This window comes from Mercenaria mercenaria, chromosome 11, assembly GCF_021730395.1.
Source record: "Mercenaria mercenaria strain notata chromosome 11, MADL_Memer_1, whole genome shotgun sequence".
NCBI classification, from domain to species: Eukaryota; Metazoa; Mollusca; class Bivalvia; order Venerida; family Veneridae; genus Mercenaria; species Mercenaria mercenaria.
In genome coordinates, this window is record NC_069371.1 from 30,532,167 (window position 1) to 30,555,630 (window position 23,464).

Here is a 23,464-nt window from a genome sequence, read left to right on the forward strand (position 1 = left end):
GTACGTATCTGGTAATATCATTATATTCCATAAGGCGAAACGATGACGTTTCGGTGGAACGACCTTTCGTAGGGCGACCTTCGGCTGGGTGCCATAACAACGTGGTGCCATAACAACGTTTGGCACGGCGACGTTCGGTGAGGTGACATTTGTCGAGGAGACGGTCTGCGGAGCAATGTTCAGCGGGCAACACTTGGTTGGGCGACGTTTGTCAGGGCGACGGTCGATGGGGCATAATTTGGCAGGGCGTCGTTTAGCAGGACGACATAACCATGTTTGTCGTTGTGTCACTGTAACAGAACGAAATAACGAAATGGCACAGATAGCCATAGATAGACAGAGTTCTGTCATTTTTATATCTTGATATTCCTTTGCTAGTAAGTCAAACCTTGGAGTAAGAAAATCAACATTTAGTAAGACAAAAATTCGAATTAAGTATCGAATAGTAGAACATACATTACGTTGAAATCAAAAGGAAATGATTTAGATTAACAAAAATATAAATCCTTGAATAATACAAAAACAGGTCATCAAAACATATAGTTGTTCTTATCTGTATTTCAACGCATACAATGTAAACACACCTAAACATATGCGTTTAGACACCCTAGAAGCAGTGAATATACGTGTGTCTAATGTTTGCAGACGCAAACAATAACAAGAAGTAAAATAATGTTTTCAATGAGATATAGTAACAAATCTGTCTGATTTATTGTTTAAAACAATGCATTGTGTTCCTCGCAAATGAATAACTGCTTGCTACAGTTCTGTATGTGTATACTATAATGCATTTGAGAAAAATCTCGATATCTTATTAGCATACGACATCGCCCAGTCAAATATTCAGCATTAGTTAAATGAGAACAACTCACTCAACTACCACTCGTTAAACCGATATCGACCGATTAAGATAATTTAATTTGAATAAGTGTGTCGTTAACATAACAGCATACATGATTAATCATGACAATGATAAGATAACTGGTTTTATCTAAATAAATACGTATTCAGTAAGTGCAAACTAGACGTAGTTTAACAAATTACTCCATTACAGCTAAATATGGCTGAGGGGACAGATTCAGAGTTTTCAATTTGTAAAGACAGCTTACATGACAGAAATGTAGATTTACAATCAGATTGCGTTTGTGACGATATTCATGTGAATATTCCAACTTCTGTAAGTGAAATTTGTCTTTTTTTGGTCAGGTTGTTTTAAGTATCTTCATTTAAATTACATGATTACTGTAGTGAACAAGAAGTAAAATCATACTATTGATTATTTAGTCAAATACCATTACTCTACATGTAATATACTTCTGAAGTTTCTCGTATGTAAAGCACTTTCTGTTGTAAAATAACATATGGAGATTTCAACGACATCAAAAAGGTTATAACTGATTTCTTTAGCCTGCCATACCTTAGTGTCAAATTTCTATATGGCTTAGTTGTAAAGCCTTTCTCAGCGGGGAGTGATTTTAATTACACTTTCTTTTCTAACTTGTTGAAAGTAGGGCAAGTGCGAGGTTTGCATGGCCTAGACGCAATTTAAACCACCAGTTCCCTTTAATATGTTACTGACGTTCCAAGGCGGTGCCCCTATTTTCAACTTGTTTTCTGTCCATCTCGTACTTTGTGTTGCGTATGTTGTCTTGTTTGATGTTAGCGTTTCTTTCCTCTTTCTCCTCACTACCCCTATTACCCCCATCGACCATTCCCATCCTTTGCCCTTGTATTTACATTTGTATGCTTCCTTGCATTTGCTACCCTCTTCACTAACCAAGAGTAATTTATCGTGCCCATCATATTTTTATCCGCCGGCCGTTGTTTTTCTTGCTTATATATGTGTGTGTGTATCTGTGTATATTTGTCATGGGCGGTGCCTCACCCTGTTGTTTTTTCTTACAAACCCGTTTGTTTATCTGTGTATGTTAGTTGTGTGTGTGTGTGTGTGTGTGTGTGTGTGTGTGTGTGTCATTTTGTGTGTGCGCGTGTGTGTCATTTGTGTGTGCGTGTCTGCGACGTTGTAGGAATACTGCGTTTAAAGAAAGTGGCTTTCCCTGTTGTATATATTCATCCTTGCTACACTTTTGCCCAACATCCGGCCCTTTTATCTACCCCATACCACCCCACCCTCATTTTACTGTATTTTGCATTTATTCACAACTTGTTGTTGGAGTTTTGAAGCAACCCGTCTAAAATATTTTTCCGTTACAGCTTTCTTTTTCTTGTGGGCCTACTTTGCGATTCATGGCTCTATGGTTGTGTTTTGGGCGTTCTGTGCTTCCGGAAAATCTACCCATACCTTTTATCTTTATATTTTATCGTGTAAAAATCATTTGCTACCCCTCTGTATCGTTAAAACTAATAGCTGGACTGTTATTCAAAAAGTATATAAAAAAGAAACTAAATAAAAATGATAAGCAAGAGGGCCATGATGGCTCTAGGTCGCTCACCGGAGTACCACAACATAACAAACATGTTTGACCTAGTGGCCCAGGTTTTGAAACCACATGACCCAGTTTCAAACTCGTCTGAGTTTTCAAGGAGATAAACATTCTGACCAAGTTTCATGAAGATTATAGCAAACATGTGGCCTCTACTGCTTTTTTCTTCGATTTGGCCTAATAACCTAGTTTTTATAGGGTCATAAATGTGGCCTCTAGAGTGTTAACAAGCTTTTCCTTTAACTTGAATGAGTGGCCTAGTTTTTGGCCCCGCATTATCTGGATTCAAACTTGAGTTAGAAATCATCAAGACAAATATTCTAACCAATTCTCATGCGTTTCAAATTTAAAATGTGGTCTCCAGAATGTTAACAAGATTTTCCTTTGATCTAGCCTAGTGATATAGTTTTTGACCCGACATGACCCATATTTAAACTTGGCCTCAAGCTTATCACGATAAACATTCTGACAATGTCATAAATGTGGCCTCTAGTGTGTTAAAAAGCTTTTCCTTTAATTTGAATGGGTGACCTAGTTCTTGACCCCGCATGACCCAGATTCAAACTTGGCCTAGAAGTCACCAAGACAAACATTCTGACTAATTCTCATGAGTTTCAAACTTAAAATGTGGTCTCCTGAGCGTGAACAAGATTTTCCTTTGATATAGCCTAGTGACCTAGATTTTGACCCGACATGACCCAGATGCAAACTTGTCCTAGGAATCATCAAGATAAACATTGTGACAAAGTTTTACGGAGGTAGGATCATAAAAATGGCCTCCAGAGTGTTAACAAGCTTTTCCTTTGATTCGTCCGGGTGACCTAGTTTTTGACCAATCATGACCAATATTCGAACTTGTCATATAGGTCATCAAGACAAACAAGATTTTCTTTTAATTTGACTGGGTAACCTAGTTTTGACCCCACATGACCCAGGTTAAAACAATGACCCAATTATCATCAAGACAAACATTCTGACCAATTCTCAAAAGTTTCAAACTTAAGATGTGGTCCCTAGAATGTTAAAAAGATTTTCCTTTGATCTGGCCTAGTGACCTAGTTTTTGAACCGACATGACCTAGATTCAAACTTGGCCAAAAGATCATCAAGATAAACATTCTGACCAAGGTTCATGACGATAGAGTCATAAATGTGGCCTCTAAAGTGTTAACAAGCTTTTCCCTTAACTTGAATGGGTGACCTAGTTTTTGACCCCTTATGATCAAAATTCGAACTTGAGCTAGAGGTCATCAAGACGAGCATTCTGACTAATTCTCATTAGCTTCAAACTGAAAATGTGGTCTCTAGAGTGTTAAAAAGATTGTCCTTTGATCTGGCCTAGTGACCTAGTTGTTGACCAGACAGAATAAATTACTCAATTTTATTGACATTATGATATGTTATGGATAACACATTTTTATGCTCCCCGAAGGGCGGGCATATAGTTGCCGCTTTGTCCGTCCTTCCGTCCGTCCGTCACAATTTTGTCTGGAATATAACTTGAAAAGTATTAATGGCATTTGATTGAAACTTCACATAAACATAGAGGCCATAGAGACAAAGTGCAGTGTCATAATCATAACTGTAACTTACCTATTTTTTAATTATCTTCCTTAATTATACAAAATAAGGCTTGTCCGAAGCATTACTTTAAACGTATTAATGCCATTTCATTGAAATTTTACAAAACGATAGAGGCCATTGACGGAAAGTGCAATGTCAAAGAACCATAACTCTACTTTACCTAGTTTTTTAATTATCTCCTTTTATTTTACAAAAAAAAACTATTAAAGGCATTTCCTTGACACTTCACAAAATCATAGAGACCATTGATGGAAAGTGAAGTGTTAAGAACCATAACTCTACTTTACCTAGAATTTAAATTATCCCCGTTTACTATACAAAATAAGGCTTGTCCTGAGCATTACTTAAAAAGTATTAAAGGCATTTCATTGAAACTTCATAAAATGAAAGAAGCCATTGACGGAAAGTGCAGTGTCAAAGAACCATTACTCTACCTTACCTAGTTTTTGAATCATCTCCCTTTCTTATACGAAATAAGACTTGTAAGGAGTACAATTTGAAAAGTGTTTATGGCATTTCATTGAGACTTCACAAAATCATAGGGCCATTAATGGGAAGTGCAGTGTCAAAGAACCATAACTCTACATGCATAGGGGAGCATCATTCGGTTTCACCGATTCCTCGTTTAACATGTAAAACATTCATAAATGCCGAAAAGATTTTGTTCTTATAACATATTTTACTTCTTTTTAAATATTTAAAACGACGTTCGGATTTGGTAGATAATACTATTAGTTTTGTGTGTATATATTTTAATTGGAGCATAAAAATCAGCAACTAAAAGGTACATTTAAAGACTTGTAGTTGTTCCTAAATCAGCTTTAAATATCAAACAGTTAGGAAACCAAACAGCATCGAACCTGGAGACAGTGTTGCAATTTCATATGTTCGTTATAAAAACAAAACCTTGGTCATTTAGTTGCATTCATATTCTCAAATAGGAAATATGATAATGTTTTTTACTAGAGAAGAATAGTTTGTTTGAGTTAACCGTAATATGTAAAAATATAGGATATAACGTAATATATGTTACACTGCTTTTTAAGTTTATTGATCTTTAAATCGTTTCAAAATATTAGCTATACAAAAACATTTTAAACCAAAGATATTGTAAACCTATAATTAGATTGTGATGTATTAACTGCCGTTTTTGCTAATCAATACTTTTAGAATTTATGTTTAACTATCATATGCCTTTCTCATTTTACAGGAATTTTCAAAAGGATGTACACTAGAAGAAAGGTAAATCGTTTATCATTTTAACTCCGTTTTATCATTATCATTACTATACTGGTTTCAGACCAGATTCCAATAAAAAATGAGGGTTTTCATTATATTTATTTTTAAATACAAATTGTTTACAAAAGTAATCTACAAATCGTTAAACCCTAGTCTTTACTGTTTGCAAGGATGTAAACAATACCGGCATTATCTGCGCATGCGTCCAAAAACAGGGGCTCCGAAAGGGCAGTCTAATTAACGTTAATTGGTTTATCTACAGTACCAGTTTCCGATAAATGGTTTTGTAAGCAGCTTTAGAATTATTATGACTGAAAATCTTTTATAATATTGATTTTAAATTATGTAATTAACCTTTACTACTTTTTCCCATAAATCGTACAGGGTGTGGCTATCTTCCGTTCCGTTACGTACGGTACCGTAAAGTCCTTAAGCTGTGTTAATATAGATTTTAAAAAAAAAGTAAAAAAAAAAAAGATAAAAATTTAAGCGGAGGCTGGGATTCGAACCCGCGACCTCTTATACCTGAAGCGAGTGCTCTACCTTGTTACTTAATACCAATTTGATATAATAGCAATACAATTTCCTTAATACTTTATCCAATTATAAAGGGAGAGTAATTCTACAACGGAGTGCAAATCATAAGCTCAGGATTTACCTCCCTGGAATTGGACAAACATGTTTGTCTTCCGCGCATGCGTGTCATGTGGAATCCCTCAGATGTAAACAAAACAGAAACTTGATTGCTTAATAAAGAAGGTAGAATTTCTCTGTAAATACTTGTCATTGGGTTACATGAAAGGAGAAATTACGAGAATTCGGATACTGGTACTGTTCGGATACATGTGCGATACCAGTAATTGTAAAAATATAGAAGTAGAATTAACAGAAAAAAGTCGAACCTCTTTTAGCAAGACAAATCATTTTGTGTTGGTATTTGTAGCTTTAAATATATTTCATTTTACAGACACAGTTGCATAAAAATGTTGAAATGAATGAATGATAACAATGAAAAAAATGTACGTATAGTAACAAAACACAAGGAGGAAATTAAAACAAGAAAAGTCACATTCAACGGACGTAGACACCCATACAACCACTCACATAGAAATATGCGTAAACAAGTACAAAGCGACTGGTTACAGATCAGCTCACGCGGAAAACCCATTCTACTCGATCCTCGGAGGATGGCCAAAACGAGTACCAAGGCTCCGACTCGAAGTTTCTTCGAGTCAGCCACTTTCCGTCAAGGAATTTCGCTATCTGACTCCGAGGATTTATGCGAAGTCACTCGAAGGAAGTCCTCGAAGTGACTCGAGATGAAATCCAATTAGCGGAATACACACCTACATTTGTATATTGACTTCTTTTGTTTCCGAGTCACTTGACGGAATTCCTTCGAGTGACTCCGAGACGAATAATTAATTACCTATACAAATTTAAATGAGCCTTCGAGTAATTTCGAGGAAGATTTCAGATTACTCGGATCAGGGTGGTTATATTTTAAATAGTGATACGCGAAATAACACAATATTTGTAAATAAAAATAATACTGAATTGTAAATAAAATAATACTGAAGTACTTTTATCTTGCTTTAAGATAACCAAATTTTTCTGTTTACTTATGATATTTTATTACTTTTTGAGTGGATACGGCAGTAGTATTTCTTATCCTATTTATAATTCCTTCCTAATGAATAAAAGAAAGACCACTTTCATGATGAAAATTAATCATTTCTCCTATAATTTTTATTAAATAATAAAAGTCACTTTTCTTTCACGGCCATTATCTTAACGTTTATCTAGTATCATATAGTTTCTAATTTAGTCCATTTTACATAAATTTATTTCTAAATTTAATTTGCACTGTTAGAAACTATTTCAATATTATATCTAACAAATCACTATTCTTTAACGGCAGTTATTTGAAATTTTGTTTACTTTTAATTTACTTTTCTATCGGGCGTAATTTTAAAGTTAATCTAGTTATAAAGTATTTATAATTTAGTGCATTTTGATGACTTTATTTCTAAATTAAATTCGCAAAGTCAGAATTTTTTTCTATACCATCATACAACAAAGCAATTTTGTTTAACGGCACTCATTTGGAAATTTGTTTAATTATATATGTTTGATAATTTATTCCGTTCTACATAAATTTACTTCTAAATCTTATTCGCATGTATTTCAATATCATACTAAACAATTTACTTTTAGCGGGTGTTATTTTAAAGTTTATCTTGTTATAAATTGTTTTTTATTTAGTGCATAAATTATAAATGATTTCACGACTTTTTTTCCTAAATTTAATTCGCAAAGTCAGAAATTATTTAAATATCAAAATTTAACAAATCACTTTCCTTTAACGGCGGTGATTTCAAAGTTTGTTTAATTTCGTATGATTAACAATTTAGTTTATTATAAATAAATATACTTCTTAATCTAATTCGCATGGTCAGAAACTATTTCAATATCAAAATTCACAACAGTTTCATACATTCAAATAAAGAAAAAACAACAAAAAAGCTAATTATGTAAAAAGAATCCGTAAGTAAGGAAATACTGCCTCGAAGTTTCGTCAAATCATCTCGCGGCACTCGAAATGACCGATTTATTGTTTATTACAGACTCGGAGTTGCGCGGAGTGGCCATAAAATACCGGAAATCATTAAAGTGTTACCTGTATATTTCGACTCGGAGTTCCGTCAAGTAATTTCTCGGGGTGACTCGACGAAATTCCGCTAAAGTAATAAAACTATAACAGTCGGTACTCCGAGTCAGAATTAGGCAGTACTCGGAGAAATTCCTCGCTATGCAAGATTTTTCCTTCGAGGAAAAACGGAAAGTGGGTTTTCCGCGTGAGCTGATCTGTACATGTACACATTTACAAAAATTGGAATAATAACATAAAAGTAAAGAACAAACACAAAAGTTCATCGATCAAGAAAGAAAACGGCATAATGCCACGTTTGAACGCTTCAGAGGCAAAGCACAAGTGGGACTAATAAACTAATTTACCAGCAACAAGTCAGTTTTAAGTCAATTTAAGAAAGGGGCAGTCTCCATAAGGCTGTTTTCCTGGTACAAACAGATTTTGATATAGTGTTGCTAACAGTTAGCCTTATGAATGGGCCTTGCATCCCGGAAATAGTTTGCCAATCGGAGCTTTTGTTTTGAGAGAATTATGTCTTAAGTGTGGGTGGGGTAATTCCATACTTGTCCTGCCTTACGTATACTAACAAATAAGTGGATTTCAATGTTTTTATATCAGCTGAACTAAAAGTAATGGGGTATAATGTGTACACTATAAACACATACTGACATGATGTAGGAAATTTGATTCTGCAGCATACCTTTACAAAAATATGCCACTTCATATGCACTTTGTAGAATCTTACACATTTCGTATCTACCATCTTTGCGGAAAACCACAACATTTCTTGACACAAGAAGAGAGACAAATCCCATTTATTGAGAATACTTGTTAATGACTAGATATTGCAGAATTATGGGGATTGTTCTGTGCTTTGCCTATGAAGTGACTTATTTGCCCTTGACTGCAGAAAAAAGACATGAGAAAAATGCAGAAAATACCAAATTTTCTTATTTCAGAATTTCAATCCATTCATGTGTAAAAATAATTCTGGCTGAACGAATCATACCGTATTTAACTAAAAATCATTTTTAGCTCCACTATACAAAGTATAAGGAGAGCTATCCTACTCGACCTGGTGTCAGCGTCGGCGTCTTTCCGCGTCCTCACCTTAGTTAAAGTTATTTTTAAACTCTCTCTATTTTTCTACTTATCTCTGTAATTACTTGATGGATTTGAATCAAACTTAAAATAGTTATTCCTCATCATCACCCGCATCATCTGACTTAGTGGCCATAACTCTGGTACAAATTTTTCATTATTTATCCCCTCTTTTCGTTTAGATTTTCACGTTAAAGTTTTGATGCACTTCCACTCTATCTCTGTCATTACTGAATTGATTCGATTCAAACTTTAAACAGTTGTTCAACATCATCATCCTCATCATATGAAGCAAGATGCATAACTCTGTCACAATTTTTTTTTCATGAATTATTCCCCATTTATACTTAGAATGTCAGGTTAAAGTTCTGATGAACTTTCACTCTAACTCTATTATTACTGAATTGATTTGATTCAAACTTAAAGTAGTTGTTCAACATCATCATCCACATCATATGAAACAATGTGCATAACTCTGGCACAAATTTTTAAAAATTGTTCCCCCTTTTTACTTAGAATTTCAGGTTAAAGTTTTGATGCACTTTCACTCTATCTCTGTTATTACTGCATGGATCTGATTTAAACTTAAAATAATTGTTCCACATCATTACCCACATCGTATTACACAAGTTGCATAACTCTGGCACAATATTTTCATGAATTAAGCCCCCTGTTACTTAGAATTTAAGGTTAATTTTGATGCATTTTCACTATAGCTCAGTTATTATGAAATGCATATTTAATTCAAACTTTAAGTAGTTGTTCCACATCGTCACCCACATCATATGACAACAAAAGGTGCATAACTTTTGCACCAATATTTAATGAATTATGCAAGTTTTTTTGTTTGTTTTTTTTTTTGTAAATCATTACCGTATATGTTCTGGTAGATTATATATTGTAGTTATGCACTGTTAATACTTTAATTCAAAGAATTGAATATAAAACCTAGGAGGTTATTGTTCTGCGTATATAAAAACAAGTTTATATTTATATACATTTTGTTTTCAATATGATATGGCAAAGTCAAGAGGCAAAATCTGCAGAGGCTGTAAAGTCAGATATGGGCGTTTGTCCCGACTAAGAAGATTGAATGAACATCATATTTGTGTTTTACCTTCAATATCAAAATCAAAAGTTAGTGAGAGTAATTTCCTTTGTGATAAATGTTACGGGATTCAAGCTTCCTCCTTGCCTAACTCCATTTTAAGGGAACGGCAATCAAATAATAATGTCAGCACTTCAGAACTAGATCCACCATCATCCCCTTCTTCTGTGAAGTGTCTTGTGTGTCAAAAAGACAGACATAGATATAAATCTGCCAATATGACAAAGCTTTCGCCAAAACAGAGAACTAACATATTTATAAAAACAGGCATTATTATTTCTTATTATTTAAGTTTTAAATGCCACCAGCAAAATTAAAGCCATCCCAACACACATGACAAACTCATGATAGCTTTGACAGATGCTGCATCTGAGGTATGGGGCACCGAAAGTGCATAACTCCTCACATGATGGTTATGCAGAATAACATAAAGACGATGAAATATCAGAAAGTTGAAACAGAAAACATAACACAAGGAGTAAATATACACCATGCTCTTATATTTAATTGCAAAGTCTGTATCTTTTCCCCATTGTTTTCACCAGTACAGCAACGCTAAGTGAGTGTAAAGGCTGTATGACAATATCAAATTAATAGCAACTGAGAATTAAAAGAATTAAAATATGATTTTAAGAGTCAAGTACAGTACATTTCATTAAACAGTGGTTACTTTTACACATAAAAATAACTGAAAATGTGAAATAAGAAAGTTTGGCATTTTCTGCATTTTTTTCATGTCTTTTTCTGCAGTCAAGGGCAAATAAGTCACTTCACAGGCAAAGCACAGAAAAATCCCCAAAATTCTGCGATGTTTAGTCATTAACAAGTATTCTCAATAAATGGGAATTGTCTCTCTTCTTGTGTCAAGAAATGTTGTGGTTTTCCGCAAAGATGGTACATGCAAAATGTATAAGATTCTACAAAGTGCATATGAAGTGGCATATTTTTGTAAAGGTGTGCTGCAGAATCAAATGTCCTACATCATGTCAGTATGTGTTTATAGTGTACACATTATACCCCATTACGTTTAGTTCAGCTGATAAAAAAACATTGAAATTCACCTATTTGTTATGTAAGGCAGGACAAGTATGGAATTACCCCACCCACACTTAAGACATAATTCTCTCAAAACTAAAGCTCTGATTGGCTAACTACTTATGGGATGTAAGGCCCATTCATAAGGCTAACTGTTAGCAAAAATATATCAAAATCTGTTTGTTCCAGGAAAACAGCCTTATGGAGACTGCCCCTTTATAGGGTGCTTCTTAAGTTTCCTCTTCAAGATTCCCCATATATTATAAGTTATTGGGGATCCATACAGAGTATTGGAACCAATATTTCGGAAATAAATTAACCTGCTGCCTAGTGTTTAGATTTTAGATAGTCTAGTATTTGTTTAGATTTAAAGCAAAATGCGCTGTCAAAAAAAAAACTCAATTTAGAGGAGCAAAATCTACTGGACATAATGTCTAGCAACATCTTTTCAACAACTTGTCTAAATTTTGCTTTAGTTTTTTTTTCTACATAGAAAAAGTTGTAATAAATTTGCTGAAAATTCGGATTCCGGTATGCCTGAGAACGAATTTCAAGACCGTGTTACAAATCAAGCATCAAAAGATGTTTTACTTGTTACCGATTACATTTATTGGTAATACTTGATACTTGCTATAAACTCAATAACAGTAGGTGTTGCAGAAGTATGTCGATATTAGAATATTTCCTGAGCTTCGCCAAGAATAAACTTATTGCACTTTAACCAAGTTTTATGACAACTATTTGGTAATAAGCTGGAAACAATGTGATGTCCAAAAAGCAAGTTAAGTATAGTAGTACCACCCTATAGGAGATTGAACATAACAAAACAAGCGGGTCCTGAAGACAGTTTCAGACATGTTTGGTTGGAACTACAGGTTTGACATTCATACGATATGATTTAAAGAATTGTTTGAAAGAATGTTTAAGAAAAATTCTAACCTACAGGTGGACAAGTTTTACAGAATTGGCTTTGTATAAACCACTGAGGATTTGTCTGATCCTTAAAATTGTTTAACACATAATATAAATCATTTGGAAAAGCGTTGGTACATCACTTATTATGGCAAGTTAGCCTAAGGCAAATTATATATATGATATATATAGGTCCCATAAGCATTGTAGTTGTTCTTGATTTATATTGAAGCGTAAACGTTCAAGCGTAACAAGGCCAAAGGTATTATGTTTCACATGGAAAATTGAGAAAGGCATTGTGTATTGTTAAGTGAAACTAGTTTAGTCAGACACTTCTAAATGTTCACAAGTAAGTCCTAGGGTATGTTAAGGAGTAACAAAAATGTTTCATTATAAGGGCCATTTCGAATGTTCTTGCAATATTATTCATCACTATCATTTTCCACCATGTTTATATAATGTGGGTATTTTTTATATATGCCTTAAAGGTCAATGTTAACATTTGACCAATATTTATTTTGGAACATGTTGGTTAAACTTTAATCTACTGTTTTAAAAATGACCAAAGATAAATGCTGGATGCTGTTAACTGTTTCCTTTCCGAGCTTAGGTCAAGGTCTTCATGATAACTACTTTTTTGTGTCAGAATATATCGCCATTTTTTTCTAAAAATGGTAGTCAAATGTTTTCTGATGTGGCCAAAGAATGTATTTCTTTCGGTGTTTCAACCAACTGACGACTCACCCACAATTAGTTATGAATTACTCAGATATTTTCAGTATATGGATAGATGACCTAGGGTATGAGCCTACGCCTTTATACATGTGCAATGCCGCGGGTCCTGCCTCTTGAACGTGACCAGAATAACCAATAGTCCGTACTTTATATATCAGTTTACTTCAAGCAACGGTAAATTCTTTTTATCCAACATGTTTACGTCAGAGCTGATGTTAGCTTTTTATATAGTTTCAGAACCAAGATATCGTCTGCGCTCGGGTATATATCGAATGGACATCGTCATTTGCATTTCCTGAGATTTTATGTTAATGAGTTTATGTTTGTGCGTGGTCAGGTTTAACGTCTTTATCAACATTTTCCCCTCATATTTAATCGACGGTGTCTACTGGTAGCAGTGACCACAATTCCCTACTTTAAAGTGCTGTCTCACTGGTATTTCACGCGTTAGACACATGACATAATACCCAGCCCAGTCACAGGTTGACCAGTCCTAGCACTATCCTTTTTATGTTGAGCGCCAATCGAGAAAGTTACTAGTACCATTTTTCACGTTTTTGTTGATGCGGCCAGGGATCGGACCCACGGCCTTCCGCACTCGAAATCGGCGCTCTTCCACTAGGCTACCGAAGCGGTCAAGAGATCTTTTAAAACTATAGTAAGCATCCATTTTTGTAAGTATGTCATGATAATATTACTAACAGATAACATAACTTTCTAAATATGTTGCTCAGGTCTTAGTAACAATGCCCTAGGTCATAACCATAGCAACCCAAAATGCAAGTAGAATTTTGTCTTCATGAAAAGCTAACCTATTTTAATACATGTAAATAGCTTGGTTAAACTTTCTCTATGAAAGTTGCTTATTTACCAGGTTTTGTACACTTAATTCACTCCTAACTGAATTTATTGAGTGATTTCTTTTTTTTTTTTTAGTAACATGCAGTACCTCATACTCCAACATCGCACAGTAATTACTTTTAACGTGCAAAAATCTTAAGAAGTTCGTTCGCCTGTTTCACAAAACTTTAGTACGAAGTCAGTGCGAATATTGGTAATATTATTTCGTACGATCTGTTTTTTTACAGACAGCCCAGTTACGCAGTGTAGAAAATAATTTCCTGTGTAATGATGATTTTTGTAATATAGACCAAAGTAAGCATAAAACATCAGAGATACATAACAACAGATGTAAAATAAATGAAAGAAACTGAATGTTCGTTGTCCTTTCACAATAGCTTTTAGAAAAATGTTTATAGGTATAATAGAAGTTCCTACTGCAGAGTAAATAATTAATCATTCTCAGTATTGTTTAACTTAAAACAAAAAAAATAAAAGAAGAGCATCCCGCGCTTAAGCGACGATAATACCTCGTAGGATTATTCAAAATCAGAGGAGCTAAAATAAGATCTGTTCAACAAGTTTTGTTTTTTTTTAAATCTGAATTAAAACAGCTCCACGTTTCACTATGTTACATTTTGTAACGATGTAACAAGCGGAACAATGTAATAAGATTTATTTTGTGTTGGCAAGACTACAACAAATAAAATTATTACTAGATATAGCTGTGTGTCAAGACAGCAGTTCCAAAATGACAAGATATTAACAGGCAGCACTGTTTTCTTCAGTGTGTTTACTAAACGGCATGAGGTTAAATAAATTGCTTAGTTCCTAAATAAGCATATTTAGGTCAGACATACTTTAATTATCAGGTAAGAGCATACACGACATGGAAGCACGAATGAACCTGCTAAAACGTATGATATGGGAGATATAGATATATACTAACCGTCATAAGGAAGTACCCACTCTGAAAATTCTTTTATTCTGGCCTAAGCAATCAAGCTTGAAATTTAAATATTGTATAAACTGGTTTTTATTGTCAACACTGGATGATATTAAGGTGAAATATACGGAATATAACGGTAGATTGGTTTGCTCGTGGTGCATGTGCGAAATGAGCCTTTTCACGAATAAATGTAGCACAAGAGTTTATTACAAAATCTTTATATGTTATAAATCAGTGTAAGGATATTACAGAAACACACCATAGTTTTTTTGTTTATCACTGTACTGAAATGGCTAGTTTGAATGATATTCAACGTAACCAAGCCGTTGGCATGATCTTGGGTGGTATATCATATCGGGAAGTAGCACGTTAAATTAATTGCACATGTCGTACAATAAGAAAACTTGTCGCACGGCACAATGCAACCGGGTCTGTGGGTGACAGAGAACGTTCTGGACGTCTAAGAATACAGTCATGTCAGCAGGACAGGCATATTATGCTTTTTCAATTGCGTAACAGGGTTTGCACTGTAGTGCAGGTTGCTCGAGAGACTGTAAGTGTCCATGGACAACGTGTCAGTGAGTCAACTATACGTCGCCATCTTCCATGAAACTGGGTTACACAGCTATGATGCCTATCGAGGCAATATATTAACTCTAGAACGTCGGAGAAATCGCGTCATTAGATGTCGTCATCATCTCCGGTGGACTCAACGCCAATGGCAATGTGTCTTGTTCACAGATGAGTCACGTTTCTACTTTGATATGCCGGATAGACGTCTTAAAGTATGGTGTCCACGTAGCAAGCCTTACGCCGACTGATGTGTTCGCCAGGTACCACGTTGGGGAGGAGGGAGTGTTATGGTATGGGGCGGGATCTAATAGAACTATAGGACACCACTCATCGTCGTCGATGGAAGTCTTACGGCACGGATTTATGATGTGCTGCAACGGAAAATGCAACACTTCTTGCTAATCACCCCGAAATTACTTTTTTCCTACAAGATAAAACAAAAGACCACACTCTGCCAGACTGACATTAGAATTCCTGGCAGCTAACAACATAACGTGTTACAATGGCCTGCGTTTTCACCGGACCTCTGTCCAATTTTGTCGAAGGGTCTACAATAGCGGTAACATAATCCAAAACCGTCAGCAGCTGATTCAAGTGCTCGTAAATGAATGGCATGCCATCCCACAGTATCGTATGCAACGTCTAAATCGCAGTATGCGCCGTAGATACCAAGCTTGTATTGATGTTAGAGATGGACACGCATGCAATTAGGTCTGTGATTTTTTTGTTTTCACCTTGTGCACATTTCAATACAGAAGCAAATCACGTTTTTGATGCTAAACCGTTTTCTAAAATGTTTGATCTATCTACAGAATGAAATGTATCTCAATTACTTGTGCTTTGTTTATTTCATACTAACATTTCTAAGTGGGTACTTTCTTAAGAATTTAACAGACGGCACATCATACTATCGGATTCCTTTTTTTAATGTGAAAGTAGAATGATTCGATGACTACTATGTATAGTACACTGAAGTACTGCAACATGTAAACCTAACATTGAGAAGAAAAATATCAACTTAGATCATATCGTTGTAAAATACTGTTTTACACCTTTTTTATGTGAATAAGACATTCGCTCAAAACAAACATATTTTGTAAGAAAAAAAAAACGTAATATATCCTAAACAGTGATTTGTCTTGTGATATAATTCTTTCGCATCTGGACTCCAAGCAATGATTTTATTTAAGAGCAAACCACTGATTGGGATATATTATTTCGATTCTAACAGGTTAAAGATTTACCCGTTCAGTGAGTTTCTGTTTTCCAGGGCGTCGCAATGACGTCTGACGCTATGACGTAATAATTTTAACATTCAATTCAGTGCATGTATTGCGTGATAACACACAATTTCAGTGTTACCTACTTAATAGGGAATTAAATCGGGTAGTGTTAGAATGTGCTCTTTTATAGCAGAAATTTCTTTGCGGACCCATATACAAATATATTTGAAGGATTTTTGTCACAAATGTTTATCTATATGTGAAAGAAAACAGTGCGTTGTACAACCGCTTTCAGTAGAAATATAACAAATGTTTATTATGGATACACTTTCACAATTTCTTCAGCAATTCATTTTATCTGATTTTCTCGACCATTTGCACACCAAATGGTCTATCCTCAGTAACAGAACCTGCCTCTAACAAGTCTCGGACCTATCCCCTAGGCTACCGCAGCTGATATATATTAAAGGGGTAGTTATTTATATTAGAAAAATTAAAATGAAGAATTTTATCAACTTCAATGAAAAAAGCTTAAGGCTCTATAATTTATGATACATATTAAAGGCATATTTCCAACGCCATTTCTTAAGAGTGGGTCTTGATGTAACACTTTCCTTGCGATATTTGACGATAAGGCAACTTAAGGTGTCTTTTTATTTTTGGCTAAGAATATAGCCATAATATAGTATAAATCTGGGCGTGCATTCGCACATGTACATAATATTTGTAGAGTAATCATTAATCATTAAATGATATTTTATTAGATATATTTATTTCGTACTTTTTTCATTACAGATTTTCTCGAATTATACTTTTGCTGTCTGTAATGCATTTAAGTACCATCTAACTAAATTACGAAAACGAAAACCGGTATATTTTAGATTTGAAGGCTGACTCGCAAATACGTTGTTAGCTGACTTTTGAACATGACTGTATTGGATATGTGCATAAGGTGTTATTCAAAGTTTTTTGCCAGAAAATTAATACTTATAGTCTGCTAACTAATAAATATGATGGAGCATTTTCATTCTTCAATTTAAAGTGTTTTGCAATAATGAAAAAAATATAACAATACATATTTTGCATTTAACTGATGAGTTACTACATATACGAGGTACGTGCGACAACTATTTTAACTTCGCTTAAACGATACTGATAAACTGAAATATACTGGGCGTCACTGAAAAGTTACCACTTATATATACCTTTTTATTTTATTATACAATATGATCTGTTGGTACAAAATGTTCATAGTATGTACATTTGAGTAATGTGGAATAGGACTGCTATCGTTTAAGATTTCACGCACAATTGTCTGAAATCTTCCATAAAGGAAGGTCAGTAAAAACAACAAAAGTTACAGACCTTAGCACCAGATATGACCTCACTCTGCATTGAGTACAGCGTGGCATATGTGTCGCATACTCTGAATCAGACACTGGATTTTGTACTGAAGAATGGCCTTCCACTCCCCCACGACTGCCTGTACCAGCTGCTGACGGTTACCGATCTGACGTCTGCCGTCGTAGACTCTACGTCCAAGCTGTTCCCAAGAATGTTCTATGGGGTTAAGATCAGGTGCGAAAGCAGGTCATGGCATTGTATTGACATTGCTCTTCCGCAGGAAACCCTGTGTGACTCTGACAGAGTGAGGCCGCGCGTTGTCTAGCTGGAGAACGGAAGAACCACTGGCCTTAGAACATTGTCCACGAAGCGCTAGGTAGCCAACGTCCCGTCAAGGTCGACGAGAGATGTTCTGTGCCTTGAGATTCTTTCCACCCTAACGCATGGTCTGCCGAACGCAACAATCTGCATCAGTGAATAAAACGCCCTTCCACTGTCGCTATGTCCATTTTTGATGTAGGGTACACCAATTCATGCGGTTCTGTCGCCGTTCCGGTGTCAAAACGTTACCCCGTTAAGAGTAACTGGCCCGCAAATCAACGTGCTTCAAGCGCCGGCATACTGTTGATGCACTAATTCGATCATTTCGAACCCCAGGTGTTTCTTTCGCCGTTTTTAGCTCGACTATACGAAGTATGGAGAGCTGTCCTACTCGGCCCGGCGTCGGCGTCCTTCCGCGTCAGCACTTTGGTTAAAGTGTTTATGCACTTTCACTTTACCTCTGTAATAACTTGATGAATTTGTTTCAAAGTTGAAATATTTATTCCTCATCATCACCCACATCATAGGGCCATAACTCTCACACCAATATTTCATGAATTATCCCCCTTTTTACTTAGAATTTCAGGTTTAAGTTTTGATTCACTCTCACTCTGTCTCAGTTATAACTAAATGTAGGTAGTGTAACTAAAAGTACAAACTTCAAGTACAAAATTTTTATTTTAGATATATGTGTAGCTAACTGCATCAAAGAATTTAGGCTGAAAAAAATAGTTTAGATATCATTTTCGAAAAAAAAAAAAGTTATTTGAGCTGAAAAAAATGATCCCGGGTAAAATATCTGGAAAATGAAGAGACAACTTCGCTATGACTTTACTGTATGCTTAGGTGGCTATTGACCTAGTACCCTATGCACGTCTTACCTCTATGCAGGGGAAAAGCATGCATAATTTCCACAAGGATTAGAAATCTGAATTGAAAAATGTGTAAAAATCAAATAAATTAATTTCTTAGTCTTTCCCTGGGGAAAGTGTGACATTTTCTGTGGTGACATCTGTCAACAAACAGACGATTTTTTGAAAAAGTAAAAACCCACAGAAAACACAGAATTTCATAAGGTAAATTATGTTGAAAAATCTACTGCTGGAAAGAGAACAATCTATACTACCTACATATATGCGTAAAGTATGGGAAAACATCTAGAAATATGAGAAAATCAATGAAATCAATTTCAGGACTGTTAGATGCATGACTGTCTTATCATGCGTAGCATTTAACATAGATAGATTACTTTTCAATTGCACTGATATAACATGGACAGGATTAGGAGTAACAAACGGTGTTCTCTAAACAATTACACTATATAAACAGATTGTTTGCCTTGTGGAAAGAGAGTTTAGGGTAAGTCTCTACTAAATGGATCTGATTCAAACTCAAAATAGTTGTTTCACCTTATCACCCACATCATATGACACAAGGTCCATAACTCTGATACCAATAGTTCTTGAATTATGCCCCCCTTTTACTTAGAATTTCAGATTAAAGTATTGATGCACTTTCATTCTTATGTCAGTTATTACTAAACGGATTTGATGATTCAGACTTAAAATAATTATTCAGCATCATCATTTACATCATATGGCACAATGTCCACAACTCTCACACCAATATTTGATGAATTATGCCCCTTTTTACTTATAATTTCAGATTAAACTTTTGATGCACTTTCAGACTTTCTCAGTTATTACTAAATGGATTTTATTCAAACTTTAAATAATTGTTCCACCTTATCACCCACATCATATGACACAAGGTCCATAACTCTGATACCAATAGTTCATGAATTATGTCCCGTTAACGTAGAATTTCAGGTGAAAGTTTTCATGCATTTTCACTCTTATCTCAGTAATGATTATTAAATGGATTTGATTCAAACTTAAAATAGTTATTCAACATAATCACTTACATCAAACTGCACAGGGGCCATAACTCTCAAACCAATATTTCATGAATTATCCCCCCTTTTTACTTAGAATTTCAGGTTAAAGTTTTGGTGCACTTTCACTTTATTTCAGTGATTGCTAAATAGATTTGATTCAAACTTAAAATAGTTGTTCCACCTTATCACCCACTTCATATGACACAAGGTCCATAACTCTGGTACCAATAATTCATGAATTATGCCCGTCTTTTGCTTAGACTTTCAGGTTATTTTTGATGCATTTTCACTATTTTATTCAATCATCACTATTGCTAAATGGATTTGATTCAAACTTGAAGTTTTTTTATTTTTATTCTACATCATCACCCACGTCATATGACATACAAGGTGCAAAAATCACTCTTGCACCAATATTACATGAATTATCTCCCTTTTTGCTTAGAATTATACTTATCTGATGTTCTTTTTCTCTCTTATTACATAATACTTCTGACACAGACCCAAGCGATTGTCCAATATCTTCATTCTTATTGGAGTCGTTAAACACGAGTGATAGCTCCAGCTTCCTCGAATGTGCCCACTTTCACTATCCAGCATCGAAATAGTCGAGCGTGCTGTCTCCTGTGACAGCTCTTGTTGTCGCAGATCTGAACCTGTCGCGGAGATAGGTGAGGGTAATTTGACGGTCTGTAGGTATCGACGTCATCTTTTCATGGCCTGGGTCTGGTCTATCACTCACATACCCTGTCTGATCATATCTCCTTACCAGTTTCGTGATTGTCTGCCGAGAACAGCCTATACAACCTGCAATTTCGCGATATGAAAGTCCGGCGTTCACCATGCCAGTGGCCTCGTGATGTTAAGCGTCCCTTAAACGTGGCATTCTTAGCAAAGATTCGCTGGTTTTGAACGTTTTTCTCTTTGTCTGTCCACTTACTTTCAAGTGAGAGGAATGATTTGCGATATAAGTTGCGTACTTCGACGCCCCAGAATTAGAAGGGCGTAACACTTACGCCCTTCTTATTCTGGGGCGTCGACATGTCGACTTGGCTCGAAGAAGCCATCCGTGACTCAAATGAAGTTCATTAAATTGGAAAACTCTTTACACCAGTAACTACTCGGATGGGTCAAAAACGCCGTCGTATTATGTAAATAATATTGTTCAATGCGATTTTGAAAATATAAAGGTCAATAAGGTGTTAACTTTTCAGTGACGCTAAGTATATATCGTCACTAACTTTCCAAGAAAAGTAGCTAAATATCTCTTGTATGCCTATTTATTATTAATAAGAAGAAATACACTGTATAATGATTGACTAAATGTTCCAGTCTAACTAAAGTACATCTCTAATTGACGCTACGCTTTAGATCTGAAGAAGTGCTATTGATATACTCGTTCTGACGAACCTTCCGCTAGCCTGTCAGAGCTTTGCTTTCAACATTTTATAAAGTGAAAGTAGAAGTTTAAAACATCTTTATTTAGCCTGGGATTTCATGTTCGTATTAATAATTCTTATGACGACCACATCATGACTGCGCCTTCGTGTTTTGAGAGGTATCATGTCACAGTACGGACTTGGTCACGTAAGGGAAGAATATGTGTCAGGCAGCCGATTAGCTCATTCGGTAGAGCACTCGCCCTGTAAGCGATCATTCTCGGGTTCGAGCCTCGGACTGACTGCACATTTTTCTCACCCTGTGACATTCGACGCTATTTTGATGGTTCAGCCAAATGCTTGTTAAAACTAGTCGTCTGACTAGTTCAAATAAAAATAGATTTGCGAAAATAAAAATAATATTATCGATAAGCAAAGTACGAATTTGAATATATAATCTTCAGATCTTCGTTTAGAAGTTCAAGTACTTTAGTCAGATTGATTCATATTCAAACTTTATAAAATGCACCTTATGACTTATATTTATTAATTGATGTGGGTTCGAGCCTCACTCGGGGCGTTGAATTCTTCATGTGAAGAAGCCATCCAGCTGGCTTACGGAAGGTCGGTGGTTCTACCCAGGGGCCCGCTCGTGATGAAATAATGCACAGAGGGGCACCTGGGGTCTTCCTCCACCATTAAAGCTGGAAAGTCGCCGTATGACCTGTCATGTGTCGGTGCGACGTTAAATCCAAAAAGAAAAACAAAATGTATAAATTTGAGCAGATTTTAATTTGTAAATATAATTTCATGTGATATAATATTGTTAATATTTGTATACTAGGTGACTTATAAGTTCATTGGGCCGGGTGTTGTGTTAAATTGATTATTTTTTAAATGATTTGTGAAACGTTTAACACATGTCACTATAATAAAATATTTACTTACTTACTTACGAAACAAATCTTGTCGTACTAGCCATTTGGATTGAATTTAGGCATTTTACGGTAGCTGTTTACAGGTTTACTATGTTTTTTTTAAATACTCCTAACTATGATTTAGATAAACGGACGATTTTTCGTTTTGGGTTAGTCTGGCTATCATAAAACAGCCTTAAAAGTCCATTAAAGAAGCCTAATAAACTAGAAAAAGTGACACAAGCCCAAAATATACTAACTCTAAGGTCTATGCTATTGTTCTTGAAGTCCCATAAACTTTAAATTCTACGCTATTTGTGAAACATTTTATCTTGATATCATTCGATGAATCTAAAAACCATAAAATCTTTTTTATTCATGTACGTGTGTATTCATATTATTATGTTATAATTACAGGTTTGAAAAACTACCTATTTTCAACGAACCGGTTCGCCTAATACACACCGATTCCTGTGGAAAACTTACAGTTGACGAAAGTGTACTTTCGCAACTTAGTCTCATAGATGTTCCGTTAAATGTTGTTGCTGTATGTGGCTTGTATAGGACTGGAAAATCCTATTTGATGAATCGTCTTGCTGGTGCAAGAACAGGTACATTGTGAATAAATATAATCCATTTTAGACGTTTTAATACCAGAAATACATCTACAAAAAATGGATTCTTAAGACATGACTTTTTTTGTATACGACTGATGGAATAGTTGATAATGACTGACAATTTGGTGTAAAAATTTCAGGCTCCACTCCTGGCACTTACAATACTGGCAAAGGTGCACAGTAGTTACAATTTACAGTTGTGCCATTGAAATGTTTATAAATTTATTAGACATGTTATATAAGCTGTTTCTCTCAGTCTTCTTTAATTTATCTGCAATTAATTTGTCCGAAAAGTAGAAAAATCGGGTGGCAAAATATGTTACATGTGTAGGGAGATGTTGTGTTATGGCGCGTGCCACTGTTCGTCTGTCTATCCGTCGTATTTTGAGTTCGTAGGATGATTCAATATCCATCCAAGGTATTACCTTGACATTTGACATATGGGTAGATGACTATGAGACAATGTACAGAACGTATGCAAAAGGGCTGTTTGTTAAGGTTCATTGTCAGAAATTGAGATCAAACTTCATACTTCATGTCCGTAGCAATATTCTGTAACTATTCAAGGTTTTCACTTTAAACTCGGTGGCGATG

At 35.2% G+C, this 23,464-nt stretch overlaps 1 protein-coding gene across 1 annotated transcript in view; it reads left to right on the forward strand.

Annotated features, from left to right (window-relative positions):
- The first annotated feature begins 1,060 nt into the window (after positions 1 to 1,060).
- Positions 1,061 to 23,464, forward strand: part of LOC128546733 (guanylate-binding protein 1-like) — a 32,641-nt gene continuing 10,237 nt past the window's right edge. The window contains exons 1-3 of the mRNA XM_053518013.1: positions 1,061 to 1,177; positions 5,238 to 5,269; positions 22,671 to 22,864. Coding sequence (XP_053373988.1) covers positions 1,061 to 1,177; positions 5,238 to 5,269; positions 22,671 to 22,864 — 343 coding nt within the window. The remainder of the gene's footprint in view (positions 1,178 to 5,237; positions 5,270 to 22,670; positions 22,865 to 23,464) is intronic.